This window comes from Castor canadensis, chromosome 8, assembly GCF_047511655.1.
Source record: "Castor canadensis chromosome 8, mCasCan1.hap1v2, whole genome shotgun sequence".
Lineage (NCBI taxonomy): Eukaryota > Metazoa > Chordata > Mammalia > Rodentia > Castoridae > Castor > Castor canadensis.
This window is the reverse complement of record NC_133393.1, coordinates 153092325-153110690: the sequence shown is the minus strand read 5'-3', so window position 1 is coordinate 153110690 and position 18366 is coordinate 153092325. Positions and strand designations below refer to the sequence as shown.

Here is an 18366-nt window from a genome sequence, read left to right as displayed (position 1 = left end):
AGAGCACTTGCCTAGCATGCACAGCCTGCTTAAAAGGCTCTGGGTTTGATCCCCAGCACCATAAAAACAACAACAACAAAAGAACTGCTCTCTTACATCATCGCAGAACAGATACCAACTTCAGTAAATTAAACATTGAGAAAAATACATTTCGTTTAATCTAGAATTCATGTTGATCCACTTGACCCAATAGGGTATTTTATAGAATTTTTAACTTAAAAATTACCTTTTCTAGCTTAAAACTATGTGACTATATAGGAAGTTCATATGACATTTGGAGTGTAAAATTACACTTTTGCCTTGGTTTCTAATACATGTTAGAATATATTTGTGTTAATTTTATTTTACCTTTTAGGTAGATTTTAGATTTATCTAGATTTAGATTTTAGATTAATTGTGGAGATGACACGTTGACTTTCAGTTGAGCACAGACTGGCATTAGTGTTTGGCTTTTTGAGGATGTATTTCATCTTGGACAACTGGCTAAGTAATTGTAAATGTTTAGTAGAATGCTCAGCAGACATTCTGTAATGAAAGACATGATTTACAAACTTACCTCCTGTGCATCGCTTGGACCGTCATTCTGTAACACTGTCATTCTTCTTGTTTGAATGTAGATCCCTCTTACGAGCTCTGGGAATGTGCCCTACCTTGAATTCCTGTCCAGGTTTGGTGGAATTAACCTAAATATAAATTGTATGAAGAGGTAAGTGTTTTGTTCATGCCTATGAAAATGTGAAATTTAAAATTTTGAAAAAGAACTATGACATAAAACCACTAGATCTCATGATCCTCCAGCCCCAGCCTCCTGAATACTGGAATTATAGACATGTACGCCAACCTGACTTATATCTAGATCTATGAGGGAAAAGGTGATAGAGATGGTCCATGCAGAATTTAATGGGTTGATCCTCAGTCACAAATTTATTTAGAGAAGATTCTAGCATCTATAAAATATAGTTCAGAATGAGAGAACTGATGCTGTAATACAATGTAAACATAGCAAGTTAAAATCAGATAAACTATTTTTATACAACATATTTTAGATTTGGAAATAATATATATATATTTTTCATTGTGGTGGCACTGGGGTTTGAGGTCAGGGCCTTGTGCTTGCAAGGCAGGTGCTGTACCACTTGAACCACACCTCAAGCCCTTTGTTCTTTAGTTATTTTTTTAATAGGGTCTCACCATACATGCCCAGGCAGGTCTGGATCATGAGCCTCCTATTTAGACTTACTGCACAGCTGGGATGACAGGCACATGCCGCCACACCAAGCTTTTACTGAGTGAGATGGTCTTGCAAACTTTTTGCCTGAATTGGCCTCAAACTGCTATCTGCCCAATCTCACCTCCTGAGTAGCTGAGATTTCAGATGTGAGCCACCACATCCGGCTTGGATTTTAATTTTTAAGTAAAATCATTAAGATGCAAATTTCAGGTTTGTTGAGTTTTGTACATTTTTAGTGTTGCTCATTGGAAAATGATTGTTTTTTGGTGGCTAGAAATGGCAAGTCAACAAAAGTTTTTGTATCAGCATCTTTAGTCTTTCACTTTAGCAGAAGCCTGGGGTTCATTTGTTTCATCTTCAGAAGGAGGGGATCAGAGCACGGTTTCTAAATGTCTCTATAAGCACCAATAGTTTTTGGTTCTAGTTATGATTTAGGAAATAATATAGATTTAGTGAAAAATTATTCACTAATTATCTAAGTAAATGAGTAAGCCTCGTTTTCACAGGAGCTGAGTAAACAATGATAAAAATGAACTTGATCCTGAAATACTGGCATAGCTTTAATGACTCAATCTGTCACCAATGCAATGTAGCTGAAGAATAAGTGCAGCAGGAGGAAGTGGAGAGTGAGAAGCTGGTGTCCAATGGATATAGGGTTTCAATTTTACAGATGAAAAAGTTTGGAGATCTTTTGCACACAAATGTGAATGTATTTAGTATTTCTGAATTGTGCACTTAAAATGGTTAAGTGTTTTGTTTGTTTGTTTGTTTGTTTTACAGTGCTGGGAGTTGAACCCAGGGCCTCATACATGCTAGGCAAGCACTCTATCACTGAGCTACTCCCCTAGCCCAAGATATCAAAGTTTATATTATGTGGTTTTTTTTTCCCTTAATCATAATTAACTAGTGAAGCAGCTCAAGGTAGAATGACAAAGTGTTATCCCCTCTGCTATGGTTTGCGTGTGTCTCCCAAAAGCTCATGTACTGGAACCTTAACTTCTCAATGCGGTAGTGTTGGGGGAGCCTAAAGGAAGTTGTTTGGGCTGGAGGTGGAACCCTCATGAAGGGGCAATATCTTTTTCATGTGAGTGACTTCTTGCTCTCGTTCTTATGGAACTGACTTAGTTATGCCGAAGTGTGACTATTATAAATCAAGGACTCCTCCCTCCCCACCGCCTGGCCCTGTTCTCTCTTCCCCAGGCACTTGCCTGCTTTTCTACTCTGCCATGAGCTGAAAGCAGCATGAGACCCTCACTAGAGGACCTAAGCCACTATAATCATGAGCCAAAATAAACCTCTTTTCTTTATCAGTTTCCGGGTCTCAGGTCTTCTGTTGTAGAGGAAATGGACTAAGACATAGTCTATGATCTGGAATGTCTCTGTGTTCTGTTTAGTCAGTCCTCAGAATCCTCAGCATGTAGTGAACTAAGCTTGTTTTCAGGTTGTTTCATAGGCACATATTCATGCTTTTAACCCAGAACCATCCCTGTTTGTGGGGTAAGATTGTTGGATGGACCACAACCTAATTTGAGTAGTTTTTGTTGGAAAAGGCTACAAAGCTGGAAAAACGGAAAAGGAGTAGAGACTTTTGATTCTTTTTTTTTCTTTTATTCATATGTGCATACAATGTTTGGGTCATTTCTCTCCCCTTCCCCCCCTCCCGCCCCTCCATAACCTACCCCGCCCCCGAGACTTTTGATTCTTATTGTGAAACCTTAGTTAATAATTTATTTGAGAGGAACAGATCATAAACTACTTAAATACAAAAGGTTAAATATTTAAACTAAGTATGAACTATTTCTGACTTATTATGAACTCTCTTTATTGTTGGAGACAATGCATTATAGCTGAGACTTCTAATAACATGGAAGGTCATATACTATAAACAACATTTTCACTGGAAACAATTAAAAATCTGGATAAAAGGTAAAATATATACATACATTTTAATACATTATTGAGCTGGCAAGAGAGTAAGGATTCCACAGAGGCCAAAATGAAATGAAAATGGAATCCAGAGACTCATTCCAAAAAGCCAGCTTTTGTCCTGAGGGTATTGTCCAAATGTTGCTGAATTCATGTGTGGAGTTTTGTTGATCATTGGAGACAAACTTGAGGAGACCTGCCCCAGGTAGAAGAACATAACAGGAAGCCATTGCCTGTAAAGTTGGGACACTTTATAGTGCACAGGCAAATCAAAAATACAAACCTGTATCACACAAGGGTACAGTGAGGAAATCAGCTGTTCCAGTGGTGGGATTGAGTGAATGGGGTAAATTGTAGCTGTGAGGCAATTTTTATGCAGGTCTGTGTCAGAATTTGTGTTACCTGTGTGACCTGAAAAGTCTGATGTTAGAAATTTATTTGAAAGTGTCCTGGACACTTCAGCAGAGGCATGTGTCTTCAACCTAGCTATTAAAGAATTCCCACAGATAAAGTGCCAAGTAATGTTAACAAAACAATCTTAAAAAAAATATGAAGAAACAAAGAATGAGACATGCTAATTGCTCAGTAGCTATAATATGAAGTAGAGTCAGATCTCCAAACACTTGAAATGTTGGAATTACCAGATATATAGTCTAAAAGTAATGTTTTAATATGTTGAAAAAACAAAAGAATGAATTTGAAATGTGGACACAATGCAGGAGGCAATAAGATGAAAATTTGAGGAGGTACAAGATGAAATTTCTGATACTAAAAATTCGACACAAAAAAATCCATAGATAGGTGAAAACAGTGTATTAAGTACAGCTGAAAAGAGCATTTGTGGAGTGGAAGGTAGTTGTGAAGAAATTATCCAAACTTTGGCACAGAAAGGCAATGAAATGCAAAACATGGAGGACAAATACAAGAAACATAAAGGACAGGAAGAGGAGACCTGGTAGACGTGTAAGTGGATCTCCAGAAAGATATCTATCCTGGTTTGTTTTCTTTAACAGAATACCTAAGATTGAGAAATTTAGAATAGTAATTTATTTCTTGCAGTTTTGGAGGCTGGAAAGTCCAAGATAAAGTACCTGGTAATGGCCTTCTTACTGCATCCTCATGTGGAGGAAGGGAGAAGGGCACTCATCACTTCTTAAGACCCCACTTCTTAATACTGTCACATTGGCAACACCTGAATTTGGAGGGGCACATTCAGTCCCAGCACTATAAAAGAAAGAATACAATGGGAATAATACTTCAAAAGATAATAACTGAGAATCTCAAGCCAGACAAATAAAAATAAATACCTATATTACAGTGAAACTGCAGATCATGAAAATCAAAGAGAAACACTGAAGGCAATGAGGAGAAAAGATGACTCGACTTTGGAGGAGTGACAGGTAGACACTGACTCTTCTGCAGTGACCATGCAAGTTGAAAGACAGTGGAAGAATCTTTGCAATGTGCTGGAATGAAATATTTGCCATCCCAGAATTCTATACTATATTTGTAATAAAAGTAAGTTTTTATTCCATGGGATCCCTGAGGCCGCTCTTCTTCTTGCCGTGGTGTATGCTCATCTGCTGGTAGCAGAGTGCAGATAGTCTCTGACTTAGGATAGTCTGACTTGATGAGTTTCAACCCTGTGACAGCAGAATCATGCTTCAGAGTTTGAATCTTGATCTTTTCTTGGTCTAGAGACATGCAGTGCAATGCCTTCTCAAGGTGCTGGACCATGGGGAGCTGCAGCTCACAGTCAGCCACATACATTGTCATGAGCTTATACTCTACAGTGCTCTGTGTTGCTATGCTCTGATGTTTGATAGCTTAGGTGCACTGTGCTAAATGTTTTTAATTTATGATATTTTCAACTTAAAATGAGTTTTTAGACATACCTTATTGTAAGTTGAGGAGCGTCTGTACTTGTAAAAGAAACATCCAGTACCTTTGCCTATTGTGTTTAATCCAGGTCTGTTTCAACCAATATTCTTCATGTTCAATTTGTGTAACAAACAAGGGCAGCCACTGGCAAAGTGGCTCAAGTGATGGAGTGTCCGCCTAGCAAGTATGAGACCCTGACTTCAAACCCCAGCACTGCCAAAAAAGGTATAATCTGTGCAGTCATTGAATTATCAAGGCATTAGACTTAGGCCTGCATGTTGAGACACTGACAGAGTTGCAGCTCAGATTCCCTGAACTTGTGATGTTGGGATTTATCATTCTGGTCAATCACTTCCCTTTTAGAAATATTGTTGGTGAGGACACATTTTACACCAGTGAAAACTTGATGCCACTGACAATGTAGAGTGAAGAACACCCAGAACTGGTATGCCATCTCTTTTCATTGGCTGCTTTCACCTTACCAGAATTGGTCATCTGTAAAAATCATATTGAGGAAGTTCCTAAATGTATGATGGCAGTTGACTAAGTTGGAGGTAACATGAAGATTACAAAGGATGTTTTGCAGTCTGGGCGAGTGGCTCAAGTGGTAGAGTGCCTGTTTAGCAAGCATGAGGCCCTGAGTTCAAATCCCATACTGCTCTCCACAACCCTCCCCCCAAAAAATGAGGATATTTTGCTTCTAGAGGCATTTATAGCCTAGAATGATGTTTAAAAGTCCATGCCTCTGAGCGTATGAGGTTGCAAAGGGCACAATATGGGCTGTTGCTGTATGCAGCACAGAGGGCCTGATATCATCTGTGCTAATGGGAATGTCACCATTCAGAGACACCCAGGGAAGGGGTCTATGAAGATAGCAAGTGTAAGTGTTGAGGTCTGCTTCTTATGGACATATAGGGCATCATCAGTATGGGCTGTGTGTTAGATAATCCATATGGCACTGGGCCCCATGCTACTTTCAAGAAGAGTAACTACAGTGTTCTGTGTTTAACAAAACCAATGCAGATCTTAGTAGGAAATTTAAAATCTTTCTCTGAGCGTTACACGAGAAGATTCATCACAGAGTTCTGAAGAACTTACTACAGAACCTGATAATTGTATTCAAACTAAATTCATTCACAAAGACCACATCTTGCAACACTCCTTTCCCAGGCCAGCTACCACAAATGCAAATGAAGAAAGGAAAGAGCAGCAGCAGAGCACTAATAAAGTAACAGATGTGAAGCTGAGACAGGCAGGTAGCCTGTGGTAGAGAAGAAAGGAAGAAGAAAGGCTTTTAGTCAGAAGAAGCAGGATTTAGAAGGGAAAAGAGGCTGCTTAGTACAAAGACTCCAGTGGCTAAAGAAACTACCAGAAGAGGAACCCATGTAGAAGAAGCCTACTGTATAGCATCTTGAATTTGTATGCCTTCAAAGGTCACTTCAACCTGGACAGCTTATTTTGAATTTCTGGAGGTTAGAGACATGAAAGAAGTCAATGAGAAACAGTTTAAAAACTAAGGACTGTGGACTAAATAAAGACATTTGAGCCAATGAGGTAGTTAATCCTGTAGATCTGGACTAAGATGTGGGGAGGCAAATGGAGAAGTGATTCCAAACAGGAGGGCTGAAATTTTAGGATGAAGAGCAAAGAAGGTGGTAAATATGGGTAAATGGAAATGATTATGGGCTGGATAAAGTTAGGACTTTTCTATATGTGTCTAATAAAAGGTTTGGAGTTAAAATGTCCGACCCTAGAAAGCTGAGAATGGATTCTAAGTTCCCTTTATTCTCTATCAGGAGGATAGAGATATAGATTAACTTTATGGCTGAAATGATCAGTGTAACTTTGTGATATTTAGGATAGCTGGCAAAGAATAAAAACGAAAGGCTGAACTTTCAAACAGTTGGAGGAAAAAATGAAATGATTTTTTAAAATAATCTAAAAGGAGATAAGAAAGTAGAGAAATATCTAGAACAGGTAGTGCAAATCAAGAACACAAAGCAAATTTATAGACCTACACCTAAATGTACATCATACAATTACGTTAAATGGAAAAGGATCAAATGCTTCAGTTACTACCTGACTGGCTAAAAATTGCAAGTATTGACTTTTAAAAACTAAAGATACATTTAAGAAAAGGATAAAAAGATTGAAAAAAGATGGCACAATATGCCACAAAAAGTAGAACTAAAGGAAGTACAAATAACTTAATTTCTGGCAAATTAGATTTTGAGACTTATGCATTTAATTATAGTAAATGTTCTGCTTAAAAGACAAAAATTGTCTGACTAGATAACAAATAGAAAAAGAGAAAAACCTAAACATAAGCATATAGAAAGGTGAAAAGTAAAAGGATTTAAAAAGACCTGCCATTCGAGACTAATATTAAGAAAGCTAAAGTCACTAAGTTCGTATCTGAAAACAGGTTGGGCTCCCCTGAAGCACACACTGAGAAAGCCTTTGGAGGAGGGATATAGATGAGGAAAGACACCTGTGAAGGGAAGAAGGCTGAAGCAGGAGTGTACCAAGGGAGAGGCTGACCTGTGATGTGGCCTTACCACGTCTTGGCCAGTTGGGTTGGGGGGAAGCAGGAGGATATGTGTGGGGACGCAGGGCCTGCTGGAGTTGCAAGGCACTGATACTCTTCCATCTCTTCAGCTGGATGGTGGGCACAGGCACATGTTTGATCTTTGTTCTTTAGCTCTTAAGCATATGTTACAATGTTTTATATTTATTGAATATATCATTAAAATAATATTAAGAATATTACATTTCACATAGTATCATAAGACTTGGCTTATTGACCTGTCTCTCTGAGTGTTGGTTTCCTCCTGTGTAAAATGCAGTTATTTTTTGCTTAAAATGCTCCAGTGGCTTCCCTTTCCCTGTAAGTTTGAAGTTCAGATTCCTTATCATGGTCCACAACACCCCTGGGTCTAAGTTCTGCCTCCATCTCTGAACTTACCCTGTGTATCTCTTGCCTGTGCATCTGGCTCTGGCCTCTTACTACTGAGCATCTGCCCACGAGGCTTCACACTGGCTGCATGTGCCTCTGATTAACCTGAAAGGTGCACAACCTCGGTTTGTGGGTATCTAGGCAAATGACATTGTTCACAGAGTCCTTTTGGTATTTTGTCCATCCCGCCCCAATGAGTCATCCTATTTCCCCCATCAACAATTTATCCCCTCTCCTACCTTTATTTTCTTCATAGAATCTGTTACTATTTCATCTTATTTGTTTGGTTATTTCTCATCTGTCACTGATGCAGTAGGAACAGCATCTTGCCACCACCATGGCCCAGACCTGGTGTGTAGAAGGCACTAGATAAATGCTATGAAGTGGGGATCCCCAGTTCTGACTCTGTTGTTCTCTGCCCTGCACTCCAACTCCACCAGTCTGCTCCAAAGAGGGCTCTGAGGGGTTGAAGGCACACGGATAAGGCAAAATACAGAGGATTTAATAAGGAACGACAGATGGAGTCCAAGGAGTGGTACAGGCCCACAGCGACCCTACCATCCTGCGCTGTGGCTGCTGGTGCAGCACAGAATGGACTGGGAGCTGCACAGTGGTCAACAAAAAGTACAGCAGCTGCGGTGTTGGAGCTGTGTCTGAACCCTGGGTCTCTGTTGTTCGCACATGACCTTCACTCTCCTGTCCATGAAGACAGGATGATGGTGGTCCCTGACTACAGACTTGCTGTGGGTTTAAATGGAATGAGGTTGACACATGTAGTACATGCTCATTAGGTGTCAGCTGCAGTCTGTTCATTCCCATGCTGCCTGAGGAGGACTACGTATTGCATTTATTCTACAGGTGAGGAGATAAGGCATAGAGAAGCCAAGCCGTGTACCATGTGTGCACTTCTGGAAGGTGGTAGCACACAGGAGACACTTTGCACTTTAAGAGAGATTATTTAGAAATCCTTTAGTTGAGACCTCTGCAGGGTCTATGTAAGCATTTATTTGGTTAAAACATTTTAACAAAACTTTTTTATTTTTATTTTTAAGGGGAGGTGAAAGTGAAATGAATTGCTGCCGGACACGAGTAGAACTTGAAGCCCAAGTTGGAGAAAAGGTAACGGGAATCTTTAAAAATGCTTCTCCCCTACCTTCAGTCAACCTCCATTATGAGCCGAGGTGGAGGATACAAAAAACAGCCACGTCTTTTCACCCTCGCTCTCACCCTCGCTCTAGCTCTCTCTTCTCAGCCGTCTGGCCAAGTTGGTGTCAGAACAAGCCCATGTGAAAACTGGTGTTCCAATGACTCTGATTGTGGTGGGTGACATCTTTTGATGAATGGCACCAGCAGAAGTCCCAGAATATTAATTACTTTTGTATTGACTTTGGATTTTTGTCAGTAGGCCTGCCTTTTCTGTTTTTGTGTAAGACTGAGCAGGGTGTTCTTTAAAAAAAGAAAACGACCGCTTTTCAACAGTAAATGCCAATCAAGAGCAGCAGGGTAAAAATAACCAGTCCAACTCCAAGTGATGTATAGTTAAGTAGTGAGTGATTTAGCACTGAGAGCTAGTACGTGTGCTTAGAAAAAGAGCATGTGGCTTCATTCCTCTGTCGACTACATTTTAGATCTCACCGTGGCTAGGGAGGGAAGAGATGGTAAAGTCAGGCAGGGCTTGGAACCGGACGCCTTTTTAAAATGCATTTGAGCCTGTCAGTTACATGAGCAGTTTGAGAATCATGGCTTAATTTACTTGATTCAATATGTTGGTTTGAAATGTGACAAATTTTCTTTCTTTTTTGAACTCTTCTGAGACTTTCATACATTTCAAAATCAAAAATAACCAGAGATCCACAAAATGTTCGCTTCAAGTTTGTGGGCTGGTACCATTAGCACCAGAAAATCCATCTTAATATGATTATTTTTTACAAGTCTGTGTGCCTACACCCTGTTTCATTTTCATTGCTACCATGGCATAATCATCCTCTTCTTCTGCTTTAGTCCATCAGTTTATTCTGGAAGAAATACCTTAGTGTGATTGATACTATTTTGGGGCTATGTCTTTTATTTGGCTCTACATAAACTATGTTAATCATGAAATGCTCCTGGGAAAGTCAGCTGTTTGTGACAATCATACTGGCAGCATAGATATTGTTATGGATCGATAATGGGGCAATTACAGTCAGCGTGGAGAGAGCGGACATGGGCTGGAATTGTAACTTACCAAAATAAGGCTGAGAGGATCAAATCTGAACGGGAGCCCCATCGCTCTCCAACCTTCCCATGTCATTCCTTTTCCATTTCCACCTCCTCCCCATAGAAACCTTCCCAGTGAGCAAATTTAAATCAATGCCATTTTTGTGCAACGTCTTGTGAGGACAAAAAGATAAGGGTAGAAGTCCGAGGAACAGGCAACAGAGAAAATACTCATTCCAGGTCATCCCTGCCATGGTTCTAGCAAACAGAGACTGCAACCCCAATTCTACCTATGGCCCAGACTTTGGGCAGGCAGGTGAAGTGAGACAAGACTGGCCTTGGACCAAGTCAGACCTAGGTTTCCATCTTGAGGCTCTGCATTTACCAGCCAGGTAGCCTTAGGCAAGTCCTTGTCCTTGGGTTTCTCTGTCTGTCAGTGGAGATAACAACACCCACCTTGAAGGGCTGTGGTTAAAAATATCCAGTAATGAGCACCTGGAGCCCTGAGTGGATGCCAGCTGCTGTTCTTATGCCAACAACTACAGCTTCCTTCCAAGGAGAGGTAGGAACACAAGGAATCACATCCCTTCCTCTCCCCTCCCCGCAAAAAAAAGAGACTGACTGAACAACCAACTCGCCCCCACCCATGCCCCATTTGCTATGAATGGTAGCATGTTTCCAGTTCTGACTCCTGTCCTGGTTGTGCTCAGTCATATGTAGTGCTGGCACCTGAGAATAGCCAGGAATTTTAAAAGTGAGGTTCTTTCTGTACCCATGTAGTCAGTGCTGAGAGGTAGATGATTGTTTTGATTTAACTGTAAATCCTCATGGCTTATTGGAGCCAAGAATGCATGCAAATGCCTCTGAATTTGGGGGTGAGACTTGGCTAATACATGTAGACTAGCCGTCTTAAACCAAGGAGTAATTAGTAGTTGGCCTCCCAAACTGACTGTCTGGTTGTGGTACTGCCTAATTTTTTCTTGTTTAGTGAGCTTCATCCAATAGCTGGTTTCTCAGCCTCTGCCTTCTTCACGGTGTTCAGACCTTCCAACATGCGTTCACGTTCTTTTTAGTTTTCCAGTGGAACCCTTGGACTTTCTGAGCCTCACCTTCTTCCATCAGCCAGGGAGCAAGGCAGGTTGGATGATCTCCAGGCCTCGTCTTTGTTCAGTAACTGTGCTGCATGGCTTCACATAGATGGAACTGGTCCCCGTTAGTGACCTAGACCAGCCCTGGTTACCCCTGGTGTGGCAGCTGGTGCCCTTCTGTGAAGCACGTGACTACCCAAGGAGGGTGCATAACTGAGCTGGAGAGTTTTGTTAGGAAGGACAGGGAGGGGAGGTGAATGGATTCCGGGGGAGCCCACAGCATTGCTTCAGCCTCCTGAGATGGTCCCCCCAGGCTGGCAGAGCCTTTCTGTTTTGGACACTAATGCGATGTTTTGGATACTAATGCGATGTTTTGGATTTTGCCAGCTCTAGTCATAGTAACTATGACCAGCTAGCCTGGTTGAGCCCTTACTAGGAGTTCTTCTGAGAGCTTTACTGTGTGAAATCACTTAGTTCCCAAGAGGTCCCCGCAAGACAGGTGCCACTGTCATCCCATGTTGGTATAGGGGAGACTGAGAACAGGGGCAAGCAGCCTGGCCGAGGGTGCACAGCTGGTTGGAGAAGTGTAGTTTCAGCCTCACAGCCTGCCTCCAGTGGCCTTGCCTTAACTCCATGGGCTACTCTAACTCTTGAGGGCCTCTCAGGAAATGAGTTAAGGTTGACTTTGCATTCAGCCAATGTGACTATTGGTCATACTCAAGGCAGACCTGCTCCCCACTCCCTCTCTGTCACCATTACTGTGTGAGTGAATGCAATTGTTTGTTCCAACAACAGGGCTGCCTTTCCATCCATGTAGCATCTATCCCATATAGGCATCTGGGAGCTGGTTTCTCTTCTCTTTTGGGTATCCTGTCTTCTCATGCCTTATCCTGCTCTCATCTCTTGTGTCCTCTGTCTACCCTATAGGACCTAAGCTCCAATAGGAACAAAGTTCAAGACCTCAGACTTTTGAGGTAAAGACACTGTCAGGGAAAAAAGGGACAAGAGTAAATAAAGTTTTAGTGTGTTATCAGGCTAACACACTTGGTCTTTTCCTCTGTTTTATCATTCGTTGACTCCCATGTGAGGTACAGGTGGAAATGGAAAAAGAGGCCAATGAGGGAAGAAAACCTGGTCCTGCTGCTCCAGGGAGTTCCTGCTAATGTGGCCATGTACAGGGAATCACTGAGAAGTAGGGAGCAATTCTGATGAACATGGGAGCACAGCCTGTGGTTTTAAACATCACGACTCTTCCCCTTTCCCTGCCACACACAGAAATGGTTCTTAGCTGAAGACTAGAATTCAATAATGTAATTCAATTTAAGAAGAATTAAAAAAAAAAAGAGCTCCAAAACCTCAAACTGTATTCTCTCATACCATGTCACTCTCCAAGTCAGGGGAATTCTCAAAAGATAAAAAGGCTCCAAGGCTTGGGCACTGTGATGTGGGAACATCTGGTCTACCCAGTCAGCTGTGACTAGTGTGTCTGCTGGACACTGAGTGATCCGATGCAAGTGTTTATGGGATTACCCTGGTGCCTTGGAGTTGTAGGATTCAGCCTTAGTCATTTTAGAAGCAATTAGTGAATAATTGTAGGTGCTGAGCTGCTTTACTTGCTCTGTAATATCCTCACGGAGGGGAGACAAAAGTGACAGGTAGATTTGTTATCCTAGATAGGTGGATTTTCTTTCAAAAAGAAATTTAAAAGTTATTTTAAAATAAAGAAACCATTGTTACACCCACCACCATTTCTTAAGCACTCCTTAACATTATAACAATGCATTTGTGCAAATGAATGACTATAATGCAATGTAGTCACGTTTGCCTAATAAAAGGCTGTGTCCAACTCAAACCAAGGCCATGTACTAAAACACAACAGCTTTAGGTCAATCTCTAACATTCCCCTAATCCTCCTTCTGTCAGCTTCTCTTTGGTGCACTTAGTATCAATTGCCTATCACAGCAGGTATTTGAACACATCTCCTCTTTCATCTGAAGAAAATATTAGCATATCGCAGAGCTGTTGGGACAGATTGTATCTGAAGCACTTCTTCCTCCCCGCAGAAAAGCCTATCAATCATAACTGAATATAGTGATTAATAATGTCACAGCTTTTCTCCCTGGCTCTTTGCAGCTAAATGAAGAGTAGTGCTTACATTTTGATCTAGAGAATCTCACACCACAAAACAATCACTTGCCGTTTTATAAAAAAATTATATTGAAAGTATTTCTACCCTAGAACCTATTTTTGGTTACTCTATTATTAATTTACTGAAGGCTTCATGAGGGAACTGCAGCAAGGATTCTGTTGTATCAGAATTTATAGTTATCTTAGACTAAGTTTATCTTTTTTTGTTTTTAAATAACATAGCCATGCATATGGCAAATTAGCAGTACAAACACAAGGCTGGGTGGGGTAAAGTTTGAACAGCATGGTGTTGGGAACAGCCTGGAGCTTCCATGGACTTCGCAGCCCCATGTGCATCTGAGCACCAACACCAAGTGACCCTGAGCAAGCTGATCTCCCTTGAGGCTCTTACTCACTAGTGAAACTGAGAAACAGTATTGGAAGGTTTCCCCTATATTGTTGGGATTCCCCTATATTGTTGTGAGAATAAGGATAAAATGAGCTCCCCACAATCGTACCAGGCCCATAGAAGTTACCAAAAAAGCTGGAAGTAAGCATTTGAAAGACATGTGACATAACTTATGTGGGAAGTGAAGCACTAGTATATGGTTTACAGCTACAGAGGGGAAGGATAGGAGGGCTATATGCTGGCAGTACCCACATTTACATCTCCTTTTGGGGCCACAGACTTGCCAATGTCCACAGGGTAGAGAATAACTTCTCACTCTCCTCCTGCCCCATGCCAGGAAGCCTTCCTCCCTAGGAGTCCCATTTACTATCTGTTCAAGCAGAAACCAAGGACTAGTGCCACTGCTCAGTCCAGACTCCACATCCATCTGAGAAGTCCCATATTCTGCCTCCTGAACAGCCACTTCTGAAGCTGGCCACTTCTCTCCTTCCGCATTGCCACCATAGCAGCCTAAGGCCATCTCTAGCCTGAGTTTGTCAGCACCTCTATCTGGCTTTCCCATTTTTACCCTTCATGATCTGTATTCCAAATGAGAGCCGGTTATCTGCTGAGACTATAGGCCAGCTGCCACCAGGCCCCCTGGTGAAGGTGCCCAGGGCTTGTGCTTGCACGTTGAGTCCACCTCAGGTCAATATCCTGGCCTCCAGAGCTTTGCGTGAGAGATTCTGAAAGAAATTTTAGAATCTCTTTGTTGTTCGATGGCTCTATCTACAATTGCATGTTTTCCTTAGCACTTTGAACATTCTGAAAATGATTTGTTTACTTGTTTACAAGTAGGATATGTTTCATGGCAATGGGCACCTTTTCTGTTTTGCTCACTGCTACCTTGAACAGTTGCTGGCATGTGACACTTTCTCAGCAAATGTTTAATGGATGAATAAATAAAGTTTTGGAGAGCAGTCCATATTACTTGGAATAGGAGGGACAACTTGACGAGAAAGGTGGACTGGAGCTCATGTTTGGACCCCGGATAGGGTTTCCATGCACGGTGAGATCAGGGGAGGGGATGAGATGTGGAGTAGCTTGTAAGATTACAGTATGGACCAGAAGAAGACATGAGGGGCAGGAGAGGTGTGACTGGGCACAGTGAGGACATAGCCTGTGGCTCTTCTGAGGAGACCTGTGTTTCTCAAGGCAGTCAGAACAAATCAGCTTTGAAAGGTAGAAACAGCTGGAGAAACAGCTGTATTTGCAGACCAGATGAGAGCCCTAGGATGCATTAGAGGTCTCTGATGAGAGCATTAGAAAGGAGGTATTGGAGGGGTCACAGTGAATAGTGTAATGGGTAACTTTGCTGGGGGATCAACTAGAGTTGGAGTGTCCATTATGAGGCCTTTGGGGTAATCAGCCATGTTCTTATTGTCATCATCAGCCTGTGTTTGGGGGCATCTGTTGGTGTGGGGCCACCGGGTAGTAAGAACACCTAACCCTTGTCCTCCAGAAACTTAAAATCAGAGTGGGAACATAAGCATGAGTGACAGATTACAGTGGTTTAAATTTTTTGTTGGTTGGAATATCATCCAGATCAAGAGGATTTAGGGAATACAGTAATGTAAGTTGCTTTGGAACCTGCTGGTTGAGACATGGAGAGTAGATCCCATGGGTTTGTAAGAGGAAGGACCACCACTGGCCATTAGGGGCACCATGGAGCATTGTAGGTAGGTTTGAGCCTGGCCTTGGAGGAAGGATGGGACTCCAGATCACCTGTGCTTACTATTAGCTCATCAAGTCTTGGAATTTATGAATGAATGGAAGGAAGATGAGAAGGCAAGGGTGGAGCTTGGGGACATCACCTGGATCGGGTGGAGGAAAGGTGTCTGTGGGGGTGAAGGGAGAGGATGTAAGCTCTTCTGGCCCTTTTGCCTCAAGTGAGCTTAGGATCTTCCCCAAACCTGAAGCCATATTTGTGCTCTTCATTCTATCCATTCAGGCCCCCACACCAGAATGTGGGCCCCAGGTTTTCTCCTTTTCTTCATTCCCCACATGCAATTAATCACCACTCTTACTGACTTGATCTCCTAGAATCTACCCCGTGTTCTCCGTTGCTATTTTTCGAAGCCTCGAGGATTCACAATGACGTTAGCACAGTGAAGGCTCAAGGGAGTCACTGTCTGGAAACCGAATATTGCTGATGTGGCATTTAAGTGAGGCGATTCCATTAGTGCTAGTCAGAATCCAGAGGAACTTGTATTTGGAGGAACACCACTTTGGGACTTTGGGACATGCTGGAGGAGATGACAGACAGCTTATTCTTCTCTGGTTTTTTTGGGGTTTTTTTGTTTGTTTTGTTTTGTTTTCAGGTAGTGGGGTTTGAATGCAAAGCCTCATGCTTGCTAGGCAGGTCAGTTGCTAGGCAGGCACTCTGCACTTGAGCCACACCTCCAATCCTCCTTCTCTGTTTTAAATATGAGCTGGCCAAGTTCTTATGTTAGGGGTCTGTAACTGCCTCGGGTTCCCGTGTTGGCCAGTCAGGGGGCTTTTCACTTAACTGGAGCAGTCCTCTTGGATTGGCTTGCTTTTCTGTAAGCAGGGCCTTCTCCCGTGAGGTGCAGACAAAGAGCCATGTGCGGGGTGGGGGTGGCAGCCCTGATCTTCTTGGTTAGCCCTTCCTGATGTGGAGCTGTGTGCTATGAGAGTTGGGTCGTAGGGACCCCAGATTCTTGACCTGTGCCTGGGAATCCTATGAATGTCGGCTGGGCAAGAAAGAAAAGAGAGACAGTATTTCTTAGGGATATGGCACCCTATTGAGTCCCTTGGTAAATAGGCTCAGGATTCTTATTATAGCTGTGCTGTAAGTTCAATAGGTAGCTAGCATTTCTTATTAGTAGTCTTTTAAGCTATACATTGCAAGGAAGCATTTTAAAAATGAAAATCAAATATAGGGGAAGGTGTACATGGCCTGTGGAGTATAAAGCAGCAGGTTTCCCTCTTTACTTTGGCTACAGGGAGACCCAAAACCAGACTTTTGCTCCATCATAGAAACTATGACTTTTGGGTTTCTTTAGGTTTTGTCTGCTCTCTTTTCTCCATTTTTATGAGTCTCATTTGGATGTCTTTTTATGTAAGCTTGTTCAATTTTTGGTAAAGGAAGGATATGCATATGTTCAATAAATAAATGCATAGTCCTTGGCCCGTTGGGGTGAGCACCAGAGCAGTGAGAGAGCCTGCCAGCTCCAGGAGGCAGGGAGGCCAGGCTTTGTAAAAGGTGAGCAGTGCCTGGCGGCCACTCTCCCCCATGTCCCCGAATTGAAAGTTTGTGTTTATGGGGTTCTGAATGTAGTCTAATTTTTTCCTATCTGGTTTGGCTCATCTCTACCAGCTGGTAAATAGGAAATGTTCACGGTAGGAAGCCAATACTCTGCAGAGTGTAAACAGATGGAATCGATATAAAGTGACAAGTTAGACTGTGCTATTGAGAATACAGAGCCAAAACTCAGAACATAACAGTCAAGCTACTTATTTCGTTCCAGTTCATTTAGTCCTGAATAGTGCTTCATATCTGCACAGCTGTGTTGTTCCTTTTTTTCCCCCTTTCTTTCTTCTGGGTTGATAATGACAATTTCAAAGAAAAACTTTAATTAAAGATTTTATACAAAATAGCCAAAAGTAGAATAATAAGGAAAATGAGCATTGATGTGTTTATTGTAAGAGAAACCCTTTTGCATGGTTTCATTTAAAATTTTTACTTCTTAATTTAAAACGAGTTTAGCAGTGGTGACAGAAAGGTGCCAGACTGACAGCAGTGGATGCTGAACTCTTCCATGTGGCAGCAGAGTCAAGACAAGAGGCCCCTAGAAGCCCCTCCCTGGGCTTTGTCTCCGGGCCGGATGGCGGGTGCTTGTGTGGCTCCTGACCCCCTTCTGTGGGATCCAAGCAGGAAGAAGCGACTTTGGGAGAGGAACCAAGCAGAAACAGCTCAGCAGAGCCAGGAAGACCAAACTGGTGTAAGGGTGAAGTTAGTTTGTAGGTTGTGCTTCATCAGAGCCAGGTCCCAGGAGGGTGATTCTGCAGGTTCCAGACCGGAAACATTGGGCCCTTTCTCGGCTCCTCGAAAGTCTGGGTGGCCATATTTGCTAGGTTCACAGCTCTCCTTCCTGGAGCTGAAAGTGCTGTAAAAAGCATTTTAAACAAAGAACTACAGAGTAATATTACCAGCCACTGTAGGCAGTCTATTGAGCTGTCTGAGCTCAGTGGGGCACAAATATGAAGCAGTTTCATTATCCTCTTCTCACTGTTCTTGAAACAGGAGCAAGTGAAACTCCCTTTCCTGCCCCTTAAAGACGCGGGGCAGGTCTCATGTGTGTGTAAATCAGACCAGTGCAGTCCGGTCAGTTTGAAACCTTGCAGCGCTTCAGCCCATCCTCTTCCTCCTGCTCCTCCACTGTGCTTCCAGGCTTGTGGGTCCTGTGATGGGTGGCAGCTGCACTTTCTGTCACTCATTCTGCTTCCCCTCTCTCCAGATCACAGGGTCTGCGATACAGCTGGGGAGAGG

At 42.3% G+C, this 18366-nt stretch overlaps 1 protein-coding gene across 7 annotated transcripts in view; it reads left to right on the top strand.

Moving 5' to 3' along the window:
• The window catches only part of Efcab6 (EF-hand calcium binding domain 6), a 225839-nt gene that overhangs the window by 35805 nt on the left and 171668 nt on the right, over positions 1–18366 (top strand). For 6 of the 7 annotated variants that reach the window (XM_074084642.1, XM_074084640.1, XM_074084641.1 and 3 more), the window contains 2 exons: positions 618–706; positions 9047–9113. In XM_074084642.1, the coding sequence (XP_073940743.1) occupies positions 618–706; positions 9047–9113 (156 nt within the window). Of the gene's footprint in view, positions 1–617; positions 707–9046; positions 9114–18366 lie in introns of those variants that run through there. The other variant, XM_074084647.1, reaches the window with a different exon arrangement.